The sequence below is a fragment of the Corythoichthys intestinalis genome, chromosome 13 (assembly GCF_030265065.1).
Source record: "Corythoichthys intestinalis isolate RoL2023-P3 chromosome 13, ASM3026506v1, whole genome shotgun sequence".
NCBI lineage: Eukaryota > Metazoa > Chordata > Actinopteri > Syngnathiformes > Syngnathidae > Corythoichthys > Corythoichthys intestinalis.
Window position 1 is genome coordinate 46,641,385 of NC_080407.1, and position 26,616 is coordinate 46,668,000.

The window sequence follows — 26,616 nt, forward strand, 5'->3', positions numbered from 1 at the left end:
AAAAAAGCCTTACTATAATGGTTGTTTTTTTTCAAGAGAAAAACAGCCTTACTATGCATGGTCGTTTTTTGAAGAAAAAAAGTCTTACTATACATGGTCGTTTTTTGAACAGAAAAAAAAAACCTTACCATGCATGGTTGTTATTTGAACAGGAAAAAAACCTTACTATACATGGTCGTTTTTTGAAGAAATAAAGCCTTACAATACATGGTCGTTTTTTGAACAGGAAAAAAGCCTTACAATACATGGTCGTTTTTTGAACAGAAAAAAAGCCTTACTATACATGGTCGTTTTTGAAGAAAAAAAAGCCTTAATATATATCGTCATTTTTTGAAGAAAAAAAGCCTTACTATACACGGTCTTTTTTTTTTAACAGAAAAATAGCCTTACTATATATGGTCGTGTTTTTTTAAGAAAAAAAGCCTTACTATAATGGTTGTTTTTTGAAGAGAAAAACAGCCTTACTATGCATGGTCGTTTTTTGAAGAAAAAAAGTCTTACTATACATGGTCGTTTTTTAAAGAAAAAAAAGCCTTACTATACATGGTCGTTTTTTGAAGAAAAAAAAAAGCCTTACTATACATAGTCGTTTTTTTGAAGAAAAAAAACCTTACTTCAGACATTGTTGTTTTTTTAAGGAAAAAAAGTCTTACTGTACATAGTCGTATTTTCAAGAGGAAAAAAAAAGCCTGACTATACATTGCTGTTTTATAGAGAGAGAAAAAAAGCCTTAGTATACAAGGTCGTTTTTTGAACAGAAAAAAAAGCCCTACTATACATGGTCATTTTTTGAAGAAGAAAAAAAAGCCTTACTATACATGGTCGTTTTTGAAGAAAAAAAGCCTTACTATACATGGTCGTTTTTTGAATAGAAAAAAAAGCCTTACTGTACATGGTCGTTTTTTTTTTTTCTCAAGAAAAAAAAGCCTTCCTATACATTGTCGTTTTTTGAAGAGTAAAACAGCCTTACTATACATGGTCGTTTTTTGAACAGAAAAAAAAAACCTTACCATGCATGGTTGTTATTTGAACAGAAAAAAAACCTTACTATACATGGTCGTTTTTTGAAGAAAAAAAGCCTTACAATACATGGTCGTTTTTTGAACAGAAAAAAAGCCTTACAATACATGGTCGTTTTTTGAACAGAAAAAAAGCCTTACTATACATGGTCGTTTTTGAAGAAAAAAAAGCCTTAATATATATCGTCATTTTTTGAAGAAAAAAAGCCTTACTATACACGGTCTTTTTTTTTTTTTACAGAAAAATAGCCTTAATATATATGGTCGTGTTTTTTTAAGAAAAAAAGCCTTACTATAATGGTTGTTTTTTTTCAAGAGAAAAACAGCCTTACTATGCATGGTCGTTTTTTGAAGAAAAAAAGTCTTACTATACATGGTCGTTTTTTGAACAGAAAAAAAAAACCTTACCATGCATGGTTGTTATTTGAACAGAAAAAAAACCTTACTATACATGGTCGTTTTTTGAAGAAATAAAGCCTTACAATACATGGTCGTTTTTTGAACAGGAAAAAAGCCTTACAATACATGGTCGTTTTTTGAACAGAAAAAAAGCCTTACTATACATGGTCGTTTTTGAAGAAAAAAAAGCCTTAATATATATCGTCATTTTTTGAAGAAAAAAAGCCTTACTATACACGGTCTTTTTTTTTTAACAGAAAAATAGCCTTACTATATATGGTCGTGTTTTTTTAAGAAAAAAAGCCTTACTATAATGGTTGTTTTTTGAAGAGAAAAACAGCCTTACTATGCATGGTCGTTTTTTGAAGAAAAAAAGTCTTACTATACATGGTCGTTTTTTAAAGAAAAAAAAGCCTTACTATACATGGTCGTTTTTTGAAGAAAAAAAAAGCCTTACTATACATAGTCGTTTTTTTGAAGAAAAAAAACCTTACTACAGACATTGTTGTTTTTTTAAGGAAAAAAAGTCTTACTGTACATAGTCGTATTTTCAAGAGGAAAAAAAAAGCCTGACTATACATTGCTGTTTTATAGAGAGAGAAAAAAAGCCTTAGTATACAAGGTCGTTTTTTAAGGAAAATAAGCCTTAATATACATTGTCTTTTTTATGAAAGAAAAAAAAGCCTTACCATACATGGCCATATTTTTAGAGGGAAAAATGCCTTACTATACATTGTCCTTTTTTTTTTTAAAGAAATAATAAAAGCCTTATTATACAGGTCGTATTTTTCAAGAAAAAAAGCCTACCATCCATTGTCGGTTTTTTGTTGTTGTTTTTTTAAGAAAAAGATGCCTGCCTATACATGGTCATTTTTTAAAGGAAAATAAGCCTTTCTATACATGGCTGTAATTTTTTTGGGGGGGAAAAACCTTACTGTACCTGTTCTTTTTTTTTGTTTTTTTTTGTTTTTTAGAAAAAAACCCCCTTCCTATACATAGTCGTTTTTTAAGAATAAATAGCCATACTATACATGGTCGTTTTTTGTTTTTTTTTGTATTTTTTTTTAAAGAAAAAAAAAAGGCTTAATATACATGATAATTTTTTTAGGAAAAAAAAAACCTTACTAAATATGGTCGTTATTTTTGAAAGAAAAAAAGTTACGATACATGGTCGTATTTTTTTAAGGAAGAAAATCCTCACTAAACTTTTTTTTTAAAGGAAAAAAAGCCTTACCAGACAGGCTTTTTTTTCAACAAAAAACGACCATGTATAGTAAGGCTTTTTTTTCTTTTCAAAAAACGACCATGTACAGTAAGGCTTTTTTTTTTCTTTATAAAAACGACCATGTATAGTAAGGCTTTTTTCTTTCAAAACAAACGACCATGAATAGTGAGGCTTTTTTTTTTTTTTAAACGGCCAGCGACCAGGCTTCTTGAAAAATACGACCATGTATAGTAAGGCTTTTTTATTCTTTCAAAAAAAAAAAAAAAAAAAAAAAACGACCATGTATAGTAAGGCTTTTTCTTCTTAGATGACCATGTATAGTAAGGCTTTTTTTTTCTTTAAAAAAAAAAAAAAAAAAAGACCGTGTATAGTAAGGCCCCCCCCTCTATTAAGGGCTACACAAATAAAATTGAATTGAATTTAAAAAAAAAAAACATGTATACTAAGGCTTTTCTTCTATGTAAAAAAACGAACCACGTATAGTAAGAATTTTTCCTCCCCCCGAAAAAAAACACACACACAAAAAAAAAAAAACATGTATTGTAAGACTTTTTTTTTTCTTGAAAAATACGACCATGTATAGTAAGGCTTTTTTTCTTAAATGACCATGTACAGTAAGCCTTTTTTTTTTCTTCCAAAAAAACCCCCAAATAAACAAACAAAAAAAACGACCATCTATCGTAAGGCTATTTTCCCCTTAAAAAATACGAGCAAGTATAGTAAGGCTTTTTTTCTTAAATGACCATGTACAGTGGGGAGAACAAGTATTTGATACACTGCCAATGTGGCAGTGTATCAAACTTGTTCTCCCCACTGTATATTATGGGGGTTTTTTTTCTTTAAAAAACGACCGTGTATAGTAAGGCTTTTTTTCCTCTAAAAAAGGACCATGTACCGGTATATTGAGCCTTTTTTTTTTCCTCTTAAAAAACAAAACAAAACAAAAAAAAAACCGACCTTGTATATTAAGGCTTTTTTATCTCTAAAAACGACAATGTATTATTAAATGTAATTTCATTTTTCTTCCTTAAAATGTCGTTGTGAATACCCCTCAAACGGCACGCTCAGAAAGTTGAAAAAGTTTTAAATTATTTACATATACGGGCCTGTTTTTCGCTTTTTTTTTTTTTTTTTTTTTTTTTTTTGATAATGAATGAATTTTAAAAAATATAATTAAAAAAGTTTTTTAAAAAAAGGATTGTATGTTTTTTTGTTTTGTTTATTTTTTATGTGTATTGACCCCGGAAGTTGACTTTTTTTTACTCAGAAAGGTCAGTTGGTCTCTACCGGGTAATTCCATGATTGATGGATGGATCAATCGAGAAGCACGATAGCTAACGTTTTACATTTATTGTTGCTTAACGTTTTTGTCAAGGATGGTGGACGTGGACGTGCTTTTTAAAGAGGGGGAAACAAATGTTTTCGAACAGCGAACTAGTATCAGTGTATCAACTTCCGGGTCACCACATCGAGAACGTCAACAGATATCAGATATGAAATGAACAAATGATACAGTGATTTTTTTTTTTATTTGAAAAGGAGAAATAACAAGTCTTTATGTTTTAAGATTTTGATTCTAAAACAGATATAGACGAATGATATACCGATGGAAATGTTTTGCTCGGACGCAGTTTACCTAGCGACCTTCGTCTTTGAATGACAGGCGCTTTGCAAACAACTTTTAGGCCCACAGCGCCGCTCTGTGGACAATAATAGTACATAGCACAAATGCCGTCATTTCCAATCATTCATGAACTTTGTTGCTTTGCTGACGGAAATGTCAAAAATGTAAATGTATTCATTCATATGCTTTATTATTATCGTTTACTTATATTAGCTAGTCTTTTGTGAATAAAAAGTGTAGTGTGGCGATGTTCCCCACCGGAAGCATTTCGCGGACGGACCATCCTCACTTCCCTTGACAACAAAAGCCTTATTTTTAAAGCCGTAACTTGAATTTCTGGAATCCTTGTTATTTTTTCTTTTTCCCGCGTGGAAATGAATCTTTTCTATCCAAATACTAAGTGCAGAATATTAGCTTTATTGCTCAAGTCGTAACGCATTTTGGCAAGATTCTTTAGAGTAGACTCACGAAAACGATGGCGGAGGAGGATAAAATGAGCGAAATCCGATTTCTAAAGGTATGCGTACCTTGAATAATCATGTTTCAGTTCCATTGACGGTGATAGACGTCCAATCCGTTTAGACTGGAGGCTGACCACTGCCAGCCTCCCAGTCTTAACAGATTGGACGTCCATTGCAGACTGTGACATCATTTATTGTAGTAGTACCATTGTATTTTTTTCTAAATTGGTAATGTATGGTAATATGTTATGTGCGGTCAGTGTTTAATTTGTAAATCAGAAGGTGCTGGAATGCAAAGTACATATGTCAGCGCAGGGATGACGAGACTGGCACAGGTCCCGGAACATACGCAGAAAATGGTGCTGAAAACAACACGCAATTGCCCACATGCCATGTTGTGGGGCTTACAAGCCTCAATTTCAGATAATATCAATGGCATAAATGTTATGACAACAATTTACAATTATTTAGGCTATACTCTGCACAGCACGGGAAATTCCCTACATAACCACAGGTGGGACTTAGAGTACACAGTCACCAATTAGTTTCTCAACAGGTCTATCTTGTAAAACATTTTTTAAAAAATCAATTTTTTCAAGATTACAATAAATAACACAAACCCATTCTTTTGCGAGTTTCTTGTCTGGCCCCAAACTTCCCACAGCCTTACAAATTCTGCAGCCCAAACCCGAATTTCCTATAAGGGTACTGGGCTGTTGCTCCGGCTGTTGGTGGTCCACTTGGCTGACTGCTGGTGCTGTAGCTGGCCCGCCACTCCGGGTGGCGCTGAACCTGACCAACTGCTGCCACGGTAGCAGCCTCCTGCCCCTGCTTGACAAACCTGGCTTAGCTGCTGCGGCGCTACCCTGCTTCTGCACCCAGTCCTGCCCGTTAGCATGACTGCTGCAGCTGCCCTCATCGCTGGTTGTTGCTTTTCTGACTCGTTTTGACTCATCTTCCTGCTTTTTAAAAAAAGACAGTTAATGTAACTGTCTTTTTGGCATGTTGAAATCCCGTTTGATCCTGGCTGCTTGCTCCCCAGATGCTGAAAATTTCCATTTTTTTTTATGTTGGTCGTGATTTGTTGGTCCAGCTTTTCAGTGCATCAACAAATCTCCGACTCTCAAATGACGTTTTTTTTTGTTTTTTTTAATAAACAACATGCAATTCTTGGGATTTGTTCTGTAAATGAATGTATGCATATTATTATTTTATTTTATACATTTTTTAAAAACTTTTTTATATTATTATTATTTTCTATACACGAGAGGTGCCGGATCTGCCCAAATAAGTCCCGGAACACAGGGAGGCCAACATCAAGAGGTGCCGGATCATGTTCTGGCAGGATCTGGCACAAATTAACCCCTGTATGCTGTCAATGTATAATCAGTTCATTTTTAAAGCAACTAATCCGGTTGACGTTACAGGAGTTTGTGGATGAATTATACAAGTACAGAGACTGTTACTTTGAGACTCACAGTGTGGAGGAGGCGGGAAGGAAACAACAAGATGTCTCTCAAGAGTTGGGAAAAGTGTTGAAAAAGCTGGAGGAGAAAGAAGGTAAGTGCAGTTTTCTACATGAGTGACTTTTTAGAATCGCATTATTTGTGCGTTTTTCTCGTAGAATGCTATCGGCACAACGCGGAGTTTCTACTGCAGAAAGGCAGGTGCCTCAACGTCGCCCCGGATTTCAGCGCCGCCGCAGAAGATTGCCTTTCCCGAGCCGTCAAACTGGAGCCCGGCCTGGTGGAGGCGTGGAACACCCTGGGAGAGCAATACTGGAAAAAGGGCGACCTGACGGCTGCCAAGAACTGCTTCACGGGCGCCTTGCAGCAGGTACGCCGGCTGACGACAGTAGGAGGAACTTCTTCACTCGCCTTGGCGTTGTTTTCCGCAGAGCAAGAATAAAGTGTCTCTGCGAAATATGTCCATGGTCCTGAGGCAGCTCCCGGCGACGGATGGCGATGCGCACGGGAAGCAGGTTCTGGAGAGCGTGGATATGGCCCGGCAAGCTGTCCAACTGGACGTCACCGACGGGACCTCTTGGTGTGAGTCCGCCGCGCGTCAACCATCCCAACGTTTTTAATCTTGCCATCTAAAGATCACTTCACGTGTCGTTGCAGATATTCTCGGCAACGCCTACGTGTCCCTTTTCTTCTCTTGTGGACAAAAGCCGCAACTGTCCACGCAGGCTCTAAGTGCCTATGCACAATCAGTCAGTACATACACGCAAATGATTCAATTGTTAACTCATTGGACGCTTTTTTTCTGAAATTTCCAAGTTCGGTGAATCAGTAACAGGCACACTTTTGCAAAATAGACAATGTTTATTGATTAGAAAATGCAGAATAAATGAGATTTATTGATTACAATCCCACAAGAGCAAGCAAACAAGTATCACAAACAAGCATGACAAATGTCAACGATGACGCAAAACAAAATGTCCCTTTAGCAATGAAAATCGCTTACCGTGACAAATGAGCGGGGAGCCAAAGCACTCCGGCAGAGCGGCAAAGGAACAAAGCCAGGCGATCCGTACGTGACCCGGACTTCCTTCGCTCATTTGTCACGGTAAGCGATTTTTATTGCCAAGGAACACCTGGTTGTGCTGTAACTAGAGATGTCCCGATCCGATATTTGGATCGGATCGGACGCTGATATGGGCAAAAAAATGCGCATTGGTATCGGATCGGCCAACATGGAAAAATTCCGATCCAGACTTCCGATAGTTTTTTTTTTTTTTTTTTCCAAGTCCGGTCCGGGTTTTCCAGTGTACCGATTTACATAATCCATTCCAGTTTTTGCTTTGGTTTCCCTAAAACCCGGTCCGCATTTCACGGCACACCTTCAACACACTACATTTACATTACTGTCTCCCAATTTACCGAAAGACTTTATCGGTAAAAATGTCAGCTGTGTGGGATCATTTCACCTTAAAGGACGACAAAGATGAAGAGGCAGAGTGCAATAAATACACATAATAAAGTCAAGCGTGGTGGTAAAGCTGTAAGAAGTTTTAATACAACCAACCTAATCAAGCATTTAGCGAAATACCACCACAAACAATATAAGAAGTATGTTAAGAAAACCGAAGACAAAAAGAAAGGTCCTAAGCAACTAACACTGGCAGAAACCTTTGCTTTGCGTGACAAACTGGCACTCGACAGTCCCAAAGCCCAGGGAATAACAAGAGTCATTGCCGAAGAATTCATTCTGGATGACGAGTCATTATCTATGGTGAGTAAAGACGCACCATCCAACACTTAGAACCACGGTACAACATGCCCAGCCGTCATTACATCCTTGAGCGATTCGGCCGTGGAAGATTCGAGAACGATTCATCAAATTCCGATGATTGAAATATGTCAAGTAAAGCGGAACTAATATACAGCGCGGTCTTCGGGACGTAATGAGAAACTGACCGCATTGCGTCCCGAGAGTAAACATCAAGCTTACCCGGGTAATGCCAATGCTCAACTCACGGCTTTAGCTCAACTCATGCCGCTGGATAAAAAACACAAAAATACCTGATTGCTACTGACAGCCACTACAAACTACGTCAACATCCATTTACTGTCGATAATAGATATCATATGTATATAGAACTAGATGCAAATGACAGACTCGACGGCGTTAGCAACAGCCGCCATCTTAAAGCAGGAGACTTCCCTAGTAGGCTGTTGTGAACCTTCCAAGCGAACCTAATGAACTTTTTATCTAAAATATTTCTAAATCGGCAAAATCATGACTTGAATCTATCTTCAAAACAGTTTTAAAACTTCCACATGTCGAAAGTAGACAGTAGGGAAATTATGGAATAACGGGAGCAATTTTACCAACTTTAACAGTTGATTCGCAAAGTTAAATGGATTGAATGTAGTTTAAAGCTGCTGATACAGAATGGGGACTTGAGTATTTTATTTACTGTTTTAAATTGTTAACTTGTTACTGAAATAGTCGTTTATTTAAACCCGAGAGGCTTTTTATACAATTTTTGTAACTAATGCACGAAACATTAAAATGATCTAATAGCTTGGGGGGGTTGTGAGATTTTCCACTGAGGTTTTTTGTGTGTTTTGCTTTTTTAAGACAGTTTACAATATTATTTGCACGTTTTACTGGCTGACTATGCCATTTCTGGTTGTTATTTTTAATGTTTTGTATTTGTCACTGAATAAACAGGTCAGTTTCTTGTTACCAACCGTTGTGTGTTATTCAAACTCACCTAATTCAGCTGGCTAGTTGTTCTCAAGAGTACTAAAACCTTTTTCAACATGAGTCTGACAACTAAGTAAGGAGGCTAAATAACTTTAAACTTTAACACATGCTCAAACAGGCCGGTATCGGCCAGTGTCGGTATCGGATCGGAAGTGCAAAACAATATCCGTATCGGATTGGAAGTGCAAAAACCTGGATCGGGACATCCCTAGCTGTAACGTAGCGGGGGGATTCTGGGATTGACAAACTCAAATCTAGCGTCATCGTCCCCCTTGTTTTTGATGCTTGTTGCTTGCTCTTGTGGGATTGTAATCAATAAATCTCATTTATTCTGCATTTTCTAATCAATAAACATCGTCTATTGAGCAAAAGTGTGCCTGTTACTGATTCACCGCAAACCTGGAAGTTTCGGAAAACAGACGTTGATAGACAAAAGCAAGTTAAGCGTCCGTCCACCTCTGCTAGGAAAGAGTGGACCGAGCCGCCGCTTGTTACCCGGAGCTGCACTTTAACCGAGCCACCCTGTTCCAGTACGAGGAAATGTTTGGCTCGGCGTTGAGCGGCTACAGCCGCGCGGCCGCCCTGGACCCCGGCTGGCCAGAGCCCGCCGAGAAGGAAAAGCTGCTGATGGAGTACCTGGACAACGTCACTGATCTCTGCCAGAAAAAGGTGCTACGATGTTTTTCACGGAGAGAACGGAGAGTTCTGAACGTTATTTTTTTGGGGCAGGGCAAAGTGAAAGCACGGCGTTTACGCACCATGTTGTCCGACCTGAGTGCCTCATCGTCTCTGGGCCCGTGCTCGTCCCCCGAATTCCGCTCGTGGACGGGCCGCGTGGGCGCCCTGGAGCCTAGGCCGTCGTCCTCCCTGTCGCACGGCCTTAACAGCGGAGTAGCCGCCCGGGGGAAAGTGGTCTTCAGTCTGGCATCCCGGGGTCGCATGGCCTTGTAAGTAGGGTTGTCCCGATCCGATATTTGGATCGGATCGACCGCCGATATGTGCAAAAAAATGCGCATCGGTATCGGATCGGCTGACACGGAAAAATTCCGATCCAGACTCCCGATCCAGTCTTTTTGAGAATCCGGTCCCGGTTTTCCAGCGCACCAATTATACATAATCCATTCCAGTTTTTGCTTTGGTTTCCCTAAAATCCAGTCCGCATTTTATGGCAAACCTTCATTTTTTAAAAGCCTTGGTACAGTTGTTCAAGAGCAGAGAACTGATGCGGAGTTAATAGTTTATTTTCCACAGAGGTGGTCTGTGAGTTTTGCTTTTTTAAGACAGTTTACAATATTATTTGCATGTTTTATATGCCATTTCTGTTTGTTATTTATAATGTTTTGTGTTTATCACTGAATAAACAGGTGAGTTTCTTGTTACCGACCATTGTGTTATGCAAATTCACCTAATTCAGGTGGCTAGTTGTTATCAAGAGTACAAAAACCCTTTTCAACATGAGTCTGAAAACTAAGTAAGTAGGCTAAATAACTTTTAACTTAATACATGCTCGGATAGGCCGGTATCGGTATCGGCCAGTATCAGTATCGGATCGGAAGTGCAAAAACCTGGATCGGGACATCCCTACTTGTAAGTCGGCGCTTCCGGTCTCTGCGTCGACGCGCCGTCATTGTTGTTCCTTCTCCAGTACTTTCGGCATGGTGGACGGCGAGGAGACTTGCGTGGCGGTGATGGTGTACAACACCGCCGACAGCTGGGGGGTCCTCATCGGAGACACGGTGGTCATTCCGGAGCCTCAGGTCAAATGGCACAGCGTCACGCACAAAGACACCGTAAGTTTTCATTCTACATACAACACACCGATCGCAAGTGGTTTACTATTTTCTATTTTTGTCCCGACTAGTCGTTTGACTTCAAGAGCATCCGCGTGGACTCTCCTCTGTTCCTCGTAGTCAACGGCAGGACGCAAAACGCCCAGAGTGTGATCGTCACGTCTGTCAGCTACAAACCTCAGAGCGAATGAAGACCCGATGCGATTTTTTTTTTTTATATATCTCGCTACTTCATGTTCTTTGTATTTATTTGCACGTATGATGTCATCAACTCTTGGTTAAAAAAATAAAGTTGAAATGATGGGAGAGAGCTCAGATTTTTGAAAGAATACAAAAGTTGATTTTTTTTTTTAGCTCATTGGCTGCCATTGACGGTGATAGGCGTCCAATCCATTTTGACTGGGAGGGGCTTATGAATGGATCATTTAATTGACAAATTTATAAAATGGAGGCTGGAAATTAATGTACTTGTTGACGCACTCTAATTGCATGTCAATAATTGGAGAATGAGCAGCAACATTTGTAATCCAGCAGCTCTGCAGGGAACAGGTTGTCTAGGCAAGCAGGGTGGAGTGTTATCACATCGTTTTTTTCCATCGCAAATTTTTTTTTTGTGGGATCGAAAGCACCATTGACTCGCGCTAGCTTAGCCACAAATGATATTTTGATTTTTTTTTTTTTTAACCTAAGCTTTCAAAAGCTTCAACTAAATATATGGCGGAAAACACTCAGGTTACTTGAAGTTCCGCTCTGAGACCCCTAATTTGGCCAACTTTCAAAACTGTCCCATATGCATGTGTGTTACATCATTGGAAAGCTTAAAATCTCAATTTTCTGGTGGAAAATTTTTTTTGAATAGGGCGTCTTTTTTTAAAGTTTTTTTTTTTTTTAATCTATCTGGAGGTAAGAGCACGCGACAGCAGATTTACATTTTTTTTTGTTTGGATCAATTATTCATAATCTAACATATCGGGAAAAATGCGACAGTAACAAAAAAAAAAAATACAATTTAGCGATAGTTATGAGGTAGATATCCATGACTTTTTTTACAGACGCCATTTTTTTCATTGTGACGTCATTTGTTTAAAATATGCGAGTGAATAATTTTTTAAAGTTTTTTTTTTAAAACAAAATATTAGACATCAATTAATGATTCTAAGCTATAAATGACACATTTTGAATAATAATTATAATTACTTACCTTGTTTTCATGGCTGGGTTGAAACAAAAACCGTTGCTCGACCTCTGTAAACGGGGGTCTCCAGGGTAAAATGGGCAAATTAACAATAGTTCGGGGGCTTCATGTGCCATGAATCTGCTATGGCAGCATATAGACATATTGTTCTATCAAACACAATTCACGGCGCAATAAGCCCCCAAACTACTTTTAATTTGTCCGTTTTACCCGGGAAACCCCTGTTAACAGACATCGCGCAACCGCTTTTGTTTTGACCTAGCCATAAGAAGGTAAGTAATCGTATTTATTATTCACAATGTCTGTCATTTTTAGCTTAAAATCATTAATTGATGTCTAATATTTCGTTTAAAAAAATATATATATATTCACTCGCATATTTTAAATTCTAAACAAATTACTTCACAATGAAAAAATTGGCATCTGTAAAAAAGTCATGGATATCTACCTCATACCTATTGTTTAATTGTTTTTTTTTTCGTTACTGTTGCACTTGCCTCAATATTTTAGATGATAAATAATCGATCCAAACAAAGAAAAATTGAAAGAAAAAAAACATTTAAAAGGGTAAATATATGTAAATTAAAATCTCGACCACTCCTTGATGTCTGTGATTTCTGCATCGCGACTCTTGTTATATCACCATGTTTCACCCATAAAATCTCCCAAAAATCCGGCTGTGGCCATTCACAGCTGTGTCTTGACACTCTGTGATACATGCTACATGGAGTTTTTAGATCGAAACATGGTTTGTACGCGATAATATCTCGTTAAAATCGTGGCGTCTTCAATTCTGCTCTTGCGTGCTCTTGCCTCCAGTTAGGGTTTTGCTGTTTAAGTTTTTTTTTTTTTTTTTTTTTTTAAATGCCCTCATGTTCAAAATGTTTCCTTCCCCAGAAAATTGAGATTTTAAGCTTTCCAATGATATATCACACATGTTTATAGGACAATTTAGAAATTTGGCAAAACGGGCGGTAATTAATTTTTTTAATGAATCACGTTAAAATATTTGACGCTCAAACAGAATAAAATGACAGTACAGTGTAATGTCAGCTTGTTACTTGTTTTGTGGTGTTTGGCGCCCTCTGCTGGCGCTTGGGTCCAACTGATTTTATGGGTTAGTACAATGAGTGAGCATGGTGTAATTATTGACATCAACCATGGTGAGCTACTAGTTTATTTTTTGATTGAAAATTTTACAAATTTCAATAAAACGAAAACATTAAGAGGGGTTTTAATATAAAATTTCTATAACTTGCACTAACATTTATCTTTCAAGAACTACAAGTCTTTCTATCCATGGATCGCTTTAAGAGAATGTTAATAATGTTGATGCCATCTTGTTGATTTAGTGTTACAATAAACAAATACAGTACTTATGTACCGTATGTTGAATGTATATATCCGTCTTGTGTCTTATCTTTCCATTCTAACAATACTTTACAGAAAAATATGGCATATTTTATAGATGGTTTGAATTGCGATTAATTGCGATTAATTACGATTTATTAATTTTTAAGCTGTAATTAACTCGATTAAAAATTTTAATCGTTTGACAGCCCTAATATATATATATATATATATTATATACACATATACACGTACATATATACACATATACATCTAGAAACTGCAATTTCTGGAGAAATTACTTCTGGTCTTTGCCGGGGTGAGATACAGATTTTAGCCCTGCCCAGGTTGGTTTGGGGACAATTCGGGGACGATATCAGGTCACTTCCTGTTGATTTGGGCACTTTTGGGGGGCGTGGCCTGGTCATATCAGGTCATTTGCACATTACCATATACAAACATAATTACATATATATATATATATATGTACACACACCCATATCTACATATGCATGCATATACACATACACATATATATACATATAAATATATATAATACATATATACATATACGTAAATATGCACATATACGTACATATATACATATACACACACACACACATATATATACTGTATATATATTTATATGTACATATACATACACACATATACTTACATATATACATTACACACACACACACAAAAGTCAAACTCCACCTATACTTCCTCTCCGAATGGATTAGACGTCTATCGCCGTCAATGGCAGCAGATGTTATTTTATGAAATAATATTAAATTGTTGAATCAATAATACTTTTTTTTTTTTAATTATTATTTCCAAGTGGTCATTTGAAAAAGTTACTGCGTGGTCAATATAAAAAAAAAGCTCATTTTAAAAGGAAATCTGGTTCCGAGCCAATGAGTTAATCCCAGCGCCCAATTGCGTGTTCTGGAATTGCTCCAAACAACATTCAGAGATGCGCGCAATGTCGGAACACCTGTTGTGGTGGTCGCCTCCATTTTTCATGTGACTTTTTCCGTGCACACTTTTGCTGAACGCTTGGAGGGAGACAAATGAAGCCGTGGAGGGAGGAGGGAAATGAAAATAAAAGAAAGAAGAGGGGAGCCTGCGAGTTACACGCCATTGAAATGCAAATCTCGCAGAACAAGGAGTGGTTGTGTGTGTGTGGTGGGAGGGGGGGCTGCAAATTGGCCAAGTTTGTGTGTGAGGGCGGAGAGGAGACTTTGGATAAGGCGCGCGCACGCACGCACACGCAGCCTCCCGCGACGACCAGCTCGAGCTCCACTCTTCACTCCTTTCTTTCTTTCAACGGAAACTTGCAGAAACTTTGGGATTTGGCTCTCGTGGATGCGTTTCATGAGTGTCACCAAGCCGCTGGCATCACCTTCTCGTCGTGAATCATGTCACGCCGGAAACAGAAGAGACCCCAACATCTAGTCAACGCCGATCCGGGGGGTCCCGGGGTGCTCGCTCAAGGTAGATACTACATTTGTTTGTGTTTTGTTCATTTGGATCAAGTATAGCAACAGGATGCTCCTGTGGAAGCGTTTCTTTTTTTTCTTTTTTTTTTTTCTTTTACAGTGTGTTGTTGTAGGCTGAAGGGGCGATTGGGATGAGAAGTGGGTGGGGGGTCCTTGCACCCCTCTTTCTATTGTGGCCAGCTTTCAAAGGCGCCCCTTGCTCCCTTTCTTCAAACTTTATGGCTCCTGGCCAGGGAGACTGTTTTAATGGCATTTGAACACAACTGCACGTGGAGATGCATTTTGTCTGGTTTTGCGGAAATAGTATTTTTCATTAAGTTAGACATTAAGTCTAAGTTTAATAGCGATAGGTGTGGATGTCAACTACTCATAAACTGATTGGACGCCTGACCAAATTTTGAATTCGCGAAACCTGAGCCACTAACGTTGGACTTTTGACGTCAAAAGACTTAAGAGCTCCTTTTGGGGTCTCTTTGCCTCAACAGGAGGGAATAGTTAATTTAGTTCCTCTATTGTTGCACCCCCCACTTTTTTTTCTCACTCTGCGCTCAAGATCCTGAAAGAATTTGACCCCTGAACGGCAGAGGTCGGATGAGTTGACCAATCAGAACGCGCGGACAGTGCCAAGACCCTCGGTCTGGCCCGACCCTTGACCTCCTCTGTGACGTAAGGGGGAAGGGTGAATGGGGAGATGAAAGACGGGGACAGGGTGAGGGGGGGGTTAAGAGGGGTAAGAGGTTGTCTTGGTGATGCCCATTGTCCTGGGAAATGTGTTGCTATGACAACAAGGTGGACTGGGAGCTTTTTTTTGTGTGTGTTTGAGGACTTTGAGACAAGGCGCGCAAACACATACAAGTTCCCACTTGATTGTTCATTGCTGTTACTTCCTAAGATTACGTCAGCTAAACAGTCAGGTGCGATCCATCTCAAGACACAAAAGGTTTGAAGTTACAACCTATAAGAACTTTGCAACTATCTTAAATCACAGTGGAGCTACAGAGCCACACAAACCTGATTACTTAGTGGGGACACAAAATCTGGCCACTCCATTTCCATGCTTGGGCAAATGGGGACCAAAAGACCAAAGGTTTTCCTCTATTTTGAATTTCCGAGCTTACATTTTTGTTCCTTTCAGATGAACTTCCGTGCTTGAAGTCGCCATCCACCTCTCTGGGCTCGGAAGTGACTTCATCAGGGTCCTCTTCCTGCTCCCCAAACTCACAACAAGACTGCCAGCCTCCCTTGGCCCCTCGCCCGTCCCCCGGTGGGCTCCACGCGCCCTCCTTGCCCAACGAGAGCTCGCCCCCTCCCCACTGGGCTAACCACATGGCACCGTTCGCTACCTCCCTACCAAACACCCACTCTTCCCTGTCTCCGGACTTTCCTCACCCATCGCTGTCATCCCAGACTCACTCGCCTCCCCCTATGGGACAGACCTTGAGCTGTCAAGCTCAGTCGCATTCTACCGTGGCCTCCCCGACGATGGGTGTTTCCGCCAGCACCAATGCTGCCTCGTCCTCCCAGGGTCCGCCAGCTCAATGCGCCGGGGAAAGCCCGGCTCAACACCGTGCCGCTGGCTTGCCCGGCCCACAAGTTCTTCAAGTACCTCCCACCTTGGCCGTACTTCTGGAGGAGCTTCGGGTTTTACAGCAGAGGCAAATCCACCAGATGCAGATCACTGAGGAAATTTGCAGGCACGTTTTAAAGCTTGGAGGCGCAGTCCTGGGACAGGATGCCAACCCGCGAGTCAGTGGGACCGAGAGCCGCCCGAAGGCCGCTTCTCTGTCACCGGCACACCCCTCGACCGCCACACCAGTCACCACTGCTGCAGCGTCGTTGCTAACGGGCCTTCCGTCATCCCTCTTCGCTCAGCCGTCTCTCTCCAAACAAGGTTCTCCCCACGTGAACGGCAGCAGAACCCCGTCGTCCTTGCAGTCGTCCGTGTCCAGCTCATCCGTGGCATCCCTTCACCCGCTGTCTTTGTCCATGGGGTTGCCGCCGCGCTCGTCCTCCAACAGCGCTTTATTTGCTCACAGCAACGGTATGAGCTTCCCTGCCGGAAGCCAATCACAGGAGATTCCATCCGCGTCCTCTTCTCTGGGCTCTGCATCGACGTCGGGACGACCGCAGCACATGTGTCGCTTCTGCGGTAAGGTCCTGAGCAGCGACTCGTCACTGCAGATCCATCTAAGATCACATACAGGCGAGAGACCGTACCAATGTCCAGTGTGCTTGAGCCGCTTCACTACACGTGGAAACCTCAAAGCTCATTTCCTGCGGCATCGAGAGCAGAATCCGGAGCTTTCGCTCTCGTTGCTGCCCCCCGCACTCTCAGAGCAGACGCCAAGCGTCTCAACCACTGGCGCCGTCCAGAGGAGAAGGAAGCGCAGAGCTGATGAAGATGAGTCTTTTCACGGAGTGAAAGGAAGCGTTCCCACAAGCGTTCAGGACAACGTGGCTCTGGGATTCCTGTCCAGCACGTCCCCACGACCCTCTCCTTCCTCTCTGCCCCTGCCACCCTCGGTGGACATGGCACTCCTGTCCACAGCCCACTCCCTGCTGCAGCTAAACCGGGCCTCCGCAGTCGCTGGCACACCGAGCTCCGTGTTGCCTTCTTCCACATCATCCTTGTCCTCTTCTTCTCTGGCAAGTCAGTTTAAAGGCGTGAAGCAACAGCGCTTCGATGAAAATACTCCTCCTCACTCTGCCCTCCACACTCCAGCCTCCTACTCCCAATTGACTCACCTCCCAAAAATCCTTTTCCCGGGAGGCGCATCCCCACACCATCTGGCCCTACTGCGACCTACGGGCCTGGGGTCTGCCTCTCACCTCACTTCAGCACATCAGCTCCCCTTTCCTTTCCCACCGTTCCCTAAAGCACCCACCTCTTCTCCCTCATCCTCTCCTGCCACTTTGTCTCAGACCTCAGACACTTCCAAATTGCAGCGTCTGGTACAGAAGTTGGAGAAACAGCCTCAAGAAGGAGCCTCATCTTCCTCTGCCCCCTCACTCACCCTGGCAGAGGCCAACACTAACGGTCACGACCTGACCACCGCCTCTAGTGTCTATCGTAGGGATATGTTAGCCACCCTCGGCCTCGGTCCAAACTCCAGCCAAGGGGTCTCGGGCGCCAACTTGACCACCACCGTCACAGCTACTTCACCTCTGCCTGCTGCTCAGGCGGCAAATCAGTGCGGGGTGTGCCTGCGGGTTCTCAGCTGTGCTCGAGCCCTTCGCTTGCACCAAGCTACCCACCTGGGAGAACGTCCTTTTCCTTGTAAACTCTGCGGTCGCTCCTTCTCCACCAAGGGCAGCCTCAGGGCCCACCTGGCCACTCATCGAGCCAGACCGGCCAACTCCCGAGCGCTCAACTCCTGTCCACTGTGCCCGCGCAAGTTCACCAACGCCTTAGTGCTTCAGCACCACATCCGCCTTCATCTCGGAGGGCAAATACCACCCGATGAAGACGCGATGCAAGCAGAAGATGGCACAGACACAGAAAACGCCACCTTTGTTGACGACGCAGAGAACGACCCGGAGAGCTCTCCGTCACAGGCTCAACAGCTCCTTCCGCTGGCACTTACAACTGCAACCTCTAAAATTTCCATTGTTAAGACAGTCACAGCTTGTGATGTCAAGATGGAGGAATCTGAGGGTTCCGCACCCAGCAAAAGCCCGTCCCTGACCCCTAATCCCCAATTGGCAAGAGTCGAGGACCCCGTGGGTGTGACCAACAACCTCGAAGATGGTAGCCCCCTGAATGATTCTCAAGAGGAAGCCCACGCTGACCTCCGAAAACCTGACAAAGCCCAATTGGCAAGCCCCGGTTCTGCCACAGTGAACGGCAATGACGGCCCTCTCTCCCTGAGTACCCCAAAGCTCGACACGCCTAATGAGATTGGAAACAAATGTTCCCCAGCAGGAAATAATTTACGTGAACTCAGCCCTGAAGACAGCCCAGCAACCTGCAGCTCTTCCGCCGACGTCAGCATCCAACAGGAAATATCCCAAAGTGAAGGCGAGAGAGACAACGTGTTCACGGTGCCGCCACCTTTGACAGCAGCAGAATCGGACAAAGGGAGCACAGAGCCTCCCGAGCCTCCCGTCGCCGCTTCTGTACCCCGTGCCCAACTTCCTCGTCCGGACAAACCCTACTGCTGTTCCCAGTGCGGGAAGACGTACGCCAGCCGCAGCGGTCTAAAGGTAAGACTTTCATTGAGAAATGTCCTAGCGTGAGGCGCTTTTACCCAAGTACCGTTTCCCTCGCCCCCAGGGTCACATGAAAACTCACGCTATAGCTCTGGCCATCTCCGCCAAGGCTCAGAGCAACAAAAGTGAGGCTGCTGAAGATCCAAGCTCCAAGGAAGATAAGAAGACAGACAGCGCGGATCCAGAAGCAACGCTTCATTGTGATGAAGCTGCCTGCTGAACTGATGGACATTACAACGTGGCGTCGTCTGTACGTACTCTCGACAGGCCATTGTCCTTTTTCTAGTCCTTTCATCTCAGACAGGTGATAGATGTAGATTTTCTTGTAGTGTCGCGTTTGTTTTTGTTGTATTTCAAAGAGCACAGCGAGGCCTTATCGTCTACACATCCGACAGCATGTCGGTACAGTCAATGTTTGTTTCAATCGCACACCAAAAGCGGTCGTAAGACTCGTATAGCCAAACTATTAAATACGAGCGACCTCTTATGCCTTTCTTACATGTTCTTGTTTTATTCTTTTTAACCCTTCATAGGGCACTCATTGAAATCCTTTCAAATAAACTTAAGAGTATTATCGGGGACCATAACCAGAGTATATTTCTCATGAAAATGCCCAAAATGAACAGAGTTAACTGACCAGCATGGAAGCATTTCTACTAAAATTCTCCAGAAATGGCATTAATTCGCAATATATAATATTGAAGTTTTTTAATTTAGAGACTTGCCCTATAAAGGGTTATTGTGTAATTGTGACGCTGCTGTTGAATGTGCTGCTCTAGCACTCCGGCCATGAATAAGTCTCTTAATGTTAATCACGATGATCGCTGACCACGTTCCGAATCTGAGTCGGACTACCTAACCTAACGCGACACTGAGCTTGCTCACGTTTTTTAAATTCATGTATGTTTTGTTGTAAAATTTGTCTTCTCGGTCAAAAGGCGCGCTGAATCAGCGGTGTATTTAATGGTTGGCGCATTTCTGAACATGCTGCCTAGAACCGTGTCACCCTCCAGCCAAATGTTTGAAAATTGTAAGCCCTTTTTTACATACAAATATGTTCCCAAGTTAATAAAACAATGGCGAGATGAAGAGCAGTTGTTTTGTTTCTTGTCTTTTGAATTATCCCTACATTAGCTAGCACTGGGGTCAGCAACTCGCAGCTCTAGAGCCGCATGCTGCGCTTTAATACCGCCCTAGTGGCTCCCTGGAGCGTTTTCAAAAATCTTTGAAAATGGAAAAAGATGGGGGAAATATATTTTTAGTAGGGCTGTCAAATTTATCGCGTTAACAGGCGGTAATTAATTTAATTAATGACGTTAAAATTAGGGCTGTCAAAATTATCGCGTTACCGGGCGGTAATTAAGTTTTTTCATTAATCACGTTAAAATATTTGACGCAATTAACGCACATGCCCCGCTCAGACAGATTTAAATGACAGTACAGTGAAATACCCACATGTTCATGGTGTTTTATGGAGTTTTGCCGCCCTCTGCTGGCGCTTGGGTGCGACTGATTTTATAGGCTTCAGCAGCCATGAGCATTGTGTAAGTAATTATTGACATCAACAATGGCGGGCTACTAGTTTATTTTTTGATTGAAATTTTAACAAATTTTATTTAAACGAAAACATTAAGAGGGGTTTTAATATAAAATTTCTATAACTTGTACTAACATTTATCTTTTAAGAACTACAAGTCTTTCTATCCATTGATCGCTTTAACAGATTGTTAATAATGTTAATGCCATCTTGTTGATTTATTGTTATAATAAACAAATACAGTCCCTATGTACCGTATGTTGAATGTATATATCCATCTTGTCTTATCTTTCCATTCCAACAATAATTTACAGAAAAATATGGCATATTTTATAGATGGTATTAATTGCGATTAATTACGATTAAATAATTTTTAAGCTGCAATTAACTCGATTAAAAATTTTAATCGTTTGACAGCCCTAGTTAAAATATTTAATATATTTAACGCATGCGCGGAATGACCCACTAATGCATTGCCACAAACAGACTACAATGACGCCGTTTTTTGTTCATTGAAAGCTAAGAGGCAGAGAAAAGCGATTGGACACAGGCATTCATTGGGGCCGCGCCATGTATCGGCATAAGCTTTGGCAACTCTTTCACAACAACCATATTTATTGTGGTGAGCAGGACATGATCATTTTCTTTACGCGTTTCATTGAACACAACGCAGAACATATACCATTTGCAGCCACCACTGACAGTCATGGTTGCCCAACTTCCCATCATGCATTTGGGCGGAACAGTTAAGTCGCTACAGTATCATTTACTGAAAGCACAACAAAAATAATATTCCTATCCCTCAAAAAAATAATGTTCCCAAAACGAAAAGCGCTCAATGCAAAGAGAACTGGCATTCCCAATCAAAATAGCTATGCAAAATACACATAAAACTTACTCCGACTTTGGTCAAACTCTATTCAAACATTTCGTTTAGCTCAACAAATACACTAGATGGCAATATTTAGTCATAATATACAAACTATCAGAGGTCTCGTACATTGTGCAGTCAACACTCAAAGGAACGTAAGGTACAATGAACCCGGAAACTACGGCATCAGTCGAGGGGCAAAACGCACTAGAAAAACTTGACTAGACCTCTAATTAATTTAAAACTCGCCATTCACACCTTGTGGTGTATTTCAATCACTACTTCACGTAGTTAAAGACACTGTGGGAGAACGGCTGTGCCGTCATCGCTCAGCGACGTCAACAATGGCGAGCTATTAGTTTATTTTTTGATTAAAATTTTACAAATTTATGAAAACGAAAACATACAGGGGTATTTAATATAAATTTACTAAAGATGCCGATCGATCGGGTCCGATCACGTCATTTTCATAGTATCAGAATCGGCAAAAAAATATTGGACAAGCCTTTTGTTAATATATATATATATATTTAATTTATACATTTATTTTATACAGACAAAATGTCTTACACTCATCCAGAGTAGTTTTGGCTTAAAGTAGGACTATCAAATTTATTGCGTTAACGGCGGTAATTAATTTTTTTTTTATTAATCGCGTTAATATATTAACGCATACGCTGCACGACCCACTCACGCTTTGTCGCGTTCAATCTATAAAGACGCCGTTTTACCTATAGATAGCGCTAAAAGGCAGCGTATAATGAGTAGAGAGAATTTTGACAGCCTTTGGAGCCATTTTTTATGTGGCTAAAGCCTTATAATACCTCTCTCAGCAATTAAAAATAACGTGGGAGGCAATGTGGGGAAAAAAGGTAGTAGTTGATCATTTTCTGAACACCCTATGTTCTTTCCCAACGCAGAGAACATATATCAATTGGTGCCCCTATGCACAGTCATGGTTGCACTTCCCATCATGTATTTGGGTTAAATGCAAATACACTAGATGGCAATATTTAGTTACAATATACAAAGTCACATTTATCCTTTAAGAATTACAAGTCTTTCTATCCGTGGATCCCTCTCACAGAAAGAATGTTAATAATGTAAATGCCATCTTGAGGATTTATTGTCATAATAAACAAATACAGTACTTGAATGTATATATTTGTCCGAGCTTTATTCAATTTTTTCTTAATGCATTGCCAAAATGTATATGATCGGGAAAAATTATGGGGAATGATTGGAATTGAATCGGGAGCAAAAAAAAAAAAGCAATCGGATTGGGAAATATCGGGATTGGCAGATACTCAAACTAAAACGATCGGGATCGGATCGGGAGCAAAAAAACATGATCGGAACAACCCTAAAATTTACTATAACTTGTACTCACATTTATCTTTTAAGAACTACAAGTCTGTCTTTCCGTGGATCTTTATAACAGAAACAATGTTAATAATGCCATCTTGTGGATTTATCGTTTTAATAAATACAGTACTTATGTACAGTATGTTGAATGCATATATCCGTCTTATCTTTCCATTCCAACAATAATTTACAGAAAAATATTTTAGAGATGGTTTGAATTGTGATTAATTACGATTAATTAATTTTTAAGCTGTGATTAACTCGATTAAAAAATTTTAATCGTTTGACAGCCCTAATTTTTAGTTTTAATAAGGTTTCTGTAGGAGGACAAACATGACTCAAACATTCTTATAATTCATTAAAGTTATAATGAAGTTAAACTTGAGGCGGCATCATACAACAGAGTAGTCTTGTAGTGCGTCGTTGTCTATCAGATGCAGTGCAGGGAAAATAAATTTACCGTATTTTCCGTAATATAAGGTGCATCAGCATATAAGGCGCACCTTCAATGAATGGCCTATTCTAAAACTGTTTTCATGTATAGGGTGCACTGCATTACAAGGCGCAGTAGTAGTAGTAGTAGTAGTAGTGGTGGTGGTTGACGTTGCGTTATGCATCCACAAGATGGAGCTGAGCTAAATGGAATGTCATGCCATGATTAAGCAATATTGATCCACATCGGATCATAAGGCGCAGTGTCAACTTTTTGAGAAAATTGAAGGCTTTCAGGTGCGCCTTATAGTGCGTAAAATACCGTAATCATAAAGGCTCGTTATGCATTTGTAGCAAACTTAGTCACTTTGATAGTAGTTTAATATAGATGCATAAAGCATGTGTTGCCTTCATTAAGAGGTTTTCATTTTTTTTGCGGCTCCAGACATGTTTTTGGGTTGCCGACCCCTAAACTAGCAAAGCACCTATTTGACCAATCCTTTAGCCAATCTGCCACCAGAGGGCATCATTGTTTGACGTGTAGGGATTGCTATGATGATGATATTTATGAAGCAGACTTTTTTAGGGTTCTGGTATTGGCTTATTGGTTTACGCGTGTTCAATGTTGGGCTCTGTCTCCGGATTGGGAAAGCGAGGTGAATGAGAAGTGTGTGTGTGAGTGTGGGGGTGTTCCTTTGTCTGCACCTAATTCAGCTCTTTCTTACCCACAGTGTTTTATTCCCTTTTGTGCCTATGTGTGTGTGTGTGAGAAGGATAATCAGACTCTGTGAGGGTGTGATTGTGGGTGCAGCTGTAGAGGCCATCACCTACCCCCCCGTCATACTCTTTCATGCACAGTCTTTCATTTTCACTTTCATTTCACCCCTTTGCATCCCCCTACCCCCCGTGTAATGAGCTGACACACAGGAAGCTCTAATCCTCCAACAATACTTTTCCCCACCCCATCAAATCGCCCCGGACCCCTCCAGAGTGACTGGGAGCAGGATTGGAGAGGGGGGGCTTTAGACAAGGACCTGACCAGCTGTCCCCCAAATGGCTGCTTTTAATCCTGACGGTTTTCAACCTACATAGCAACCGGTCGCCAAGGGAAAGAACGTCTGAGGCAGCTAAAGTAACAAAGGCAGTGGGATACTTGACAGTTTTTTCAAAATTACTGCATTATAGGGCAGTTATTTGCTTCATTGGTCGCCACTGACAATGTTCAATGTTCTCCCGTCCAAGTCAAAATGGATCGGACGTCTAGCGTCGTCAATGGCAAGCAAAAAAATTGAAATAAAACGTAATCTTGAGCGGTGTATACTTTCAGTGGCCACAAGATGGTGCCATTCTCAAGTATTATAATGCTCTATTCAGTGGAGACAATGTATTAAGAGCCAATCGCGTGGGATTACCGTAATTTTCGGACAATAAGCCGCTACCCCCCCCCCCCCCCCCCCCCCATTCTGAATGCGGCTTATACAAGGGCGTAGGTTTGCATAGGGACATAACACTACTAACTTTTTAGGATGCTGAAATTGTCCTCATCAACTTTTAAGCAACCTTATTTGCATTACAACACACACACACATTTACAGCCCAACAGAAATACAATATGCCGCCTCCTCCGCCCCTTTCAAAGACTAGGGATATTAGAAGTTTTTTTCCGCCAGCAGTAGCCACTGTAAGTAATGTAAAAAGATGTCAATGTTGTGGAGGTGGGGAACAAACCACAAATTTTGCTACTGAAAGTCCGACCTGCATTAGAGTTAGCATACCATTAATCCGTGTGAATTTCTCGCACTCAAGGAGGAAGCTGCGTTCAGAGAAATATCCTCCTGTATGTTTTCTACTGTTAACGTTAATTAAACGGTAAGAAATATAATAGATGTTATAGTTAATTGATGATTAAAAATGTTGTTTTCTTGTGTATGTTAATGTAATTTGCGTCAAATATTGCAATTTAAATTTGCTAATAAAATCCAGACATTTATTCTGGAAGTTTTAAAAATGTTTTAGTAGTTTTTGAAAAAAAAGGTTTCAATAGTAGCCCTGACCCCCTTTCACCCAGTCTGTTTAAACTTAATAAATGTCCCGTCCCCAGCAAAAAGTGTACATGCAGGTTATGCTGTTATATCGTCCCTACCAATGTTGAGACCAAACCTAAGTCAATTATTTTCATTATGTTTAGACTTACATGTATCCCTTTTCACTTGTTGAATGTGCAGAATGTCCCCCTAACGCGAACGTTTAGTTGGCTGATGAATTGAAGCCCCCCCGTCAAGCCGCAAGACACACAAACTTACTCAGACAGCCCCGATAGATTCATGTCGACAACATGCCGCTCCTTTCGGAGAGTTTTTTTTTTTCGGCCAGCAGCAGCCACTGTAAGTCATGCAAAAATATGTCAATGTTGTGGAGGTGGGGGAAACACCACTAATTTTACCACTGAAAGTCAAACCTGCATCAGAGTAGCATAACATTAAACTTGCTAACCTGCAAAACTAATGCGGTCAGGCTAGTCTCCACAAGGAACATCAAAGTCAAGCTAGCCGTCCCTTATTTGGATCATTGTTTTGCATTATGTACATTACAGTAATATCGTCCCTACCATTGTTGAGACCATACCTACGCCCTTGGGTTTATAGTCCAGTGCGGCTTATTTGATGATTTATTTGGGTTAATCGATAAACACTTTGACAGTGGCGCCATAAGACTGGCATATGACCGTCATAATTATGACATGACACTATGATAGGCATTATTGAATGCTTATACCCGATGTCATCATGTCACTAACTCTATTTATGTCCATCTCGGATTTTTCCATCCATTCTAAAGTGAGATAATTTGCCGGATGACACAAAATGACATCTGTCATAGGCATTCATCAATCTTCATGGCAGTGGCATGTCATAATTATGATGGTCTTAATGAGTTTTATGACGCCACTGCCAAATAAAGTGTTACCAAATGCCATAACTAGCAATTAATGAAACAACTGGAACAGTAACTGAAGAAATAATTAGCAGAGAACATAAATTTTGATTGCTATTTACATCTGTAGTGCTGCAATGCATGCTAGGGGGCAAATTGGAGGACAACAGTGTCGACAGCAGGTGGCAGTAGAGGTTGAATGTCTCCCCCAAGGGCACAATGATCGGCAAATGAACTTATGACAGTCTTATGATGCTTACTGGTTATTATCTTTTAATGTGAATATCCTATAATACAGTGAGGACAGCTGCGGCTTATAGTCAGGTGCGCCTTATAGTCTGAAAATTAAGGTACATCAATTTCATGGGGTGAAAAAGATCAGGTTTGTAAGATGTTATTTAATGTTTAAGGGCTGTAAGCAATAAAATAATAAAGTTGTACAAGACTACGGCGAAAGAAGACCCCGAAAATTCTGTTTCGTACAC

General features: G+C 40.8%; 2 protein-coding genes across 3 annotated transcripts; both read left to right on the forward strand.

The window, feature by feature from the left end:
* Window positions 1–4,518: 4,518 nt before the first annotated feature.
* ttc5 (tetratricopeptide repeat domain 5) lies at window positions 4,519–11,047 on the forward strand. 2 transcript variants are annotated; one of them, XM_057853671.1, is made up of 9 exons: window positions 4,519–4,784; window positions 6,156–6,288; window positions 6,353–6,564; window positions 6,626–6,776; window positions 6,852–6,943; window positions 9,412–9,615; window positions 9,676–9,893; window positions 10,592–10,736; window positions 10,808–11,047. In XM_057853671.1, exons 1-9 carry the CDS (start codon window positions 4,743–4,745, stop codon window positions 10,925–10,927), a joined length of 1,317 nt encoding a protein of 438 aa, XP_057709654.1. In that variant the 5' UTR covers window positions 4,519–4,742; the 3' UTR covers window positions 10,928–11,047. The 2 variants fall into 2 exon arrangements, with proteins under 2 accessions (XP_057709654.1, XP_057709655.1); XM_057853672.1 differs by having other exon boundaries at window positions 9,676–9,855; window positions 10,808–10,953.
* A 3,520-nt stretch (window positions 11,048–14,567) lies between these two features.
* si:ch211-212k18.5 (sal-like protein 4) lies at window positions 14,568–20,666 on the forward strand. Its single transcript, XM_057853761.1, has 3 exons — window positions 14,568–14,778; window positions 15,919–18,986; window positions 19,057–20,666. Exons 1-3 carry the CDS (start codon window positions 14,703–14,705, stop codon window positions 19,210–19,212), a joined length of 3,300 nt encoding a protein of 1,099 aa, XP_057709744.1. The 5' UTR covers window positions 14,568–14,702; the 3' UTR covers window positions 19,213–20,666.
* Window positions 20,667–26,616: the final 5,950 nt, after the last annotated feature.

Coding starts and splice junctions, on each gene's coding strand:
- si:ch211-212k18.5 (XM_057853761.1), top strand. CDS start 14,703: ATGTCACGCCGGAAACAGAAGAGACCCCAACATCTAGTCAACGCCGAT. Junction 14,779..15,918: donor TCCCGGGGTGCTCGCTCAAG/GTAGATACTACA, acceptor TGTTCCTTTCAG/ATGAACTTCCGTGCTTGAAG. Junction 18,987..19,056: donor CCAGCCGCAGCGGTCTAAAG/GTAAGACTTTCA, acceptor CCTCGCCCCCAG/GGTCACATGAAAACTCACGC.
- ttc5 (XM_057853671.1), top strand. CDS start 4,743: ATGGCGGAGGAGGATAAAATGAGCGAAATCCGATTTCTAAAG. Junction 9,616..9,675: donor CTGATCTCTGCCAGAAAAAG/GTGCTACGATGT, acceptor TTTTTGGGGCAG/GGCAAAGTGAAAGCACGGCG. Junction 10,737..10,807: donor GCGTCACGCACAAAGACACC/GTAAGTTTTCAT, acceptor TGTCCCGACTAG/TCGTTTGACTTCAAGAGCAT.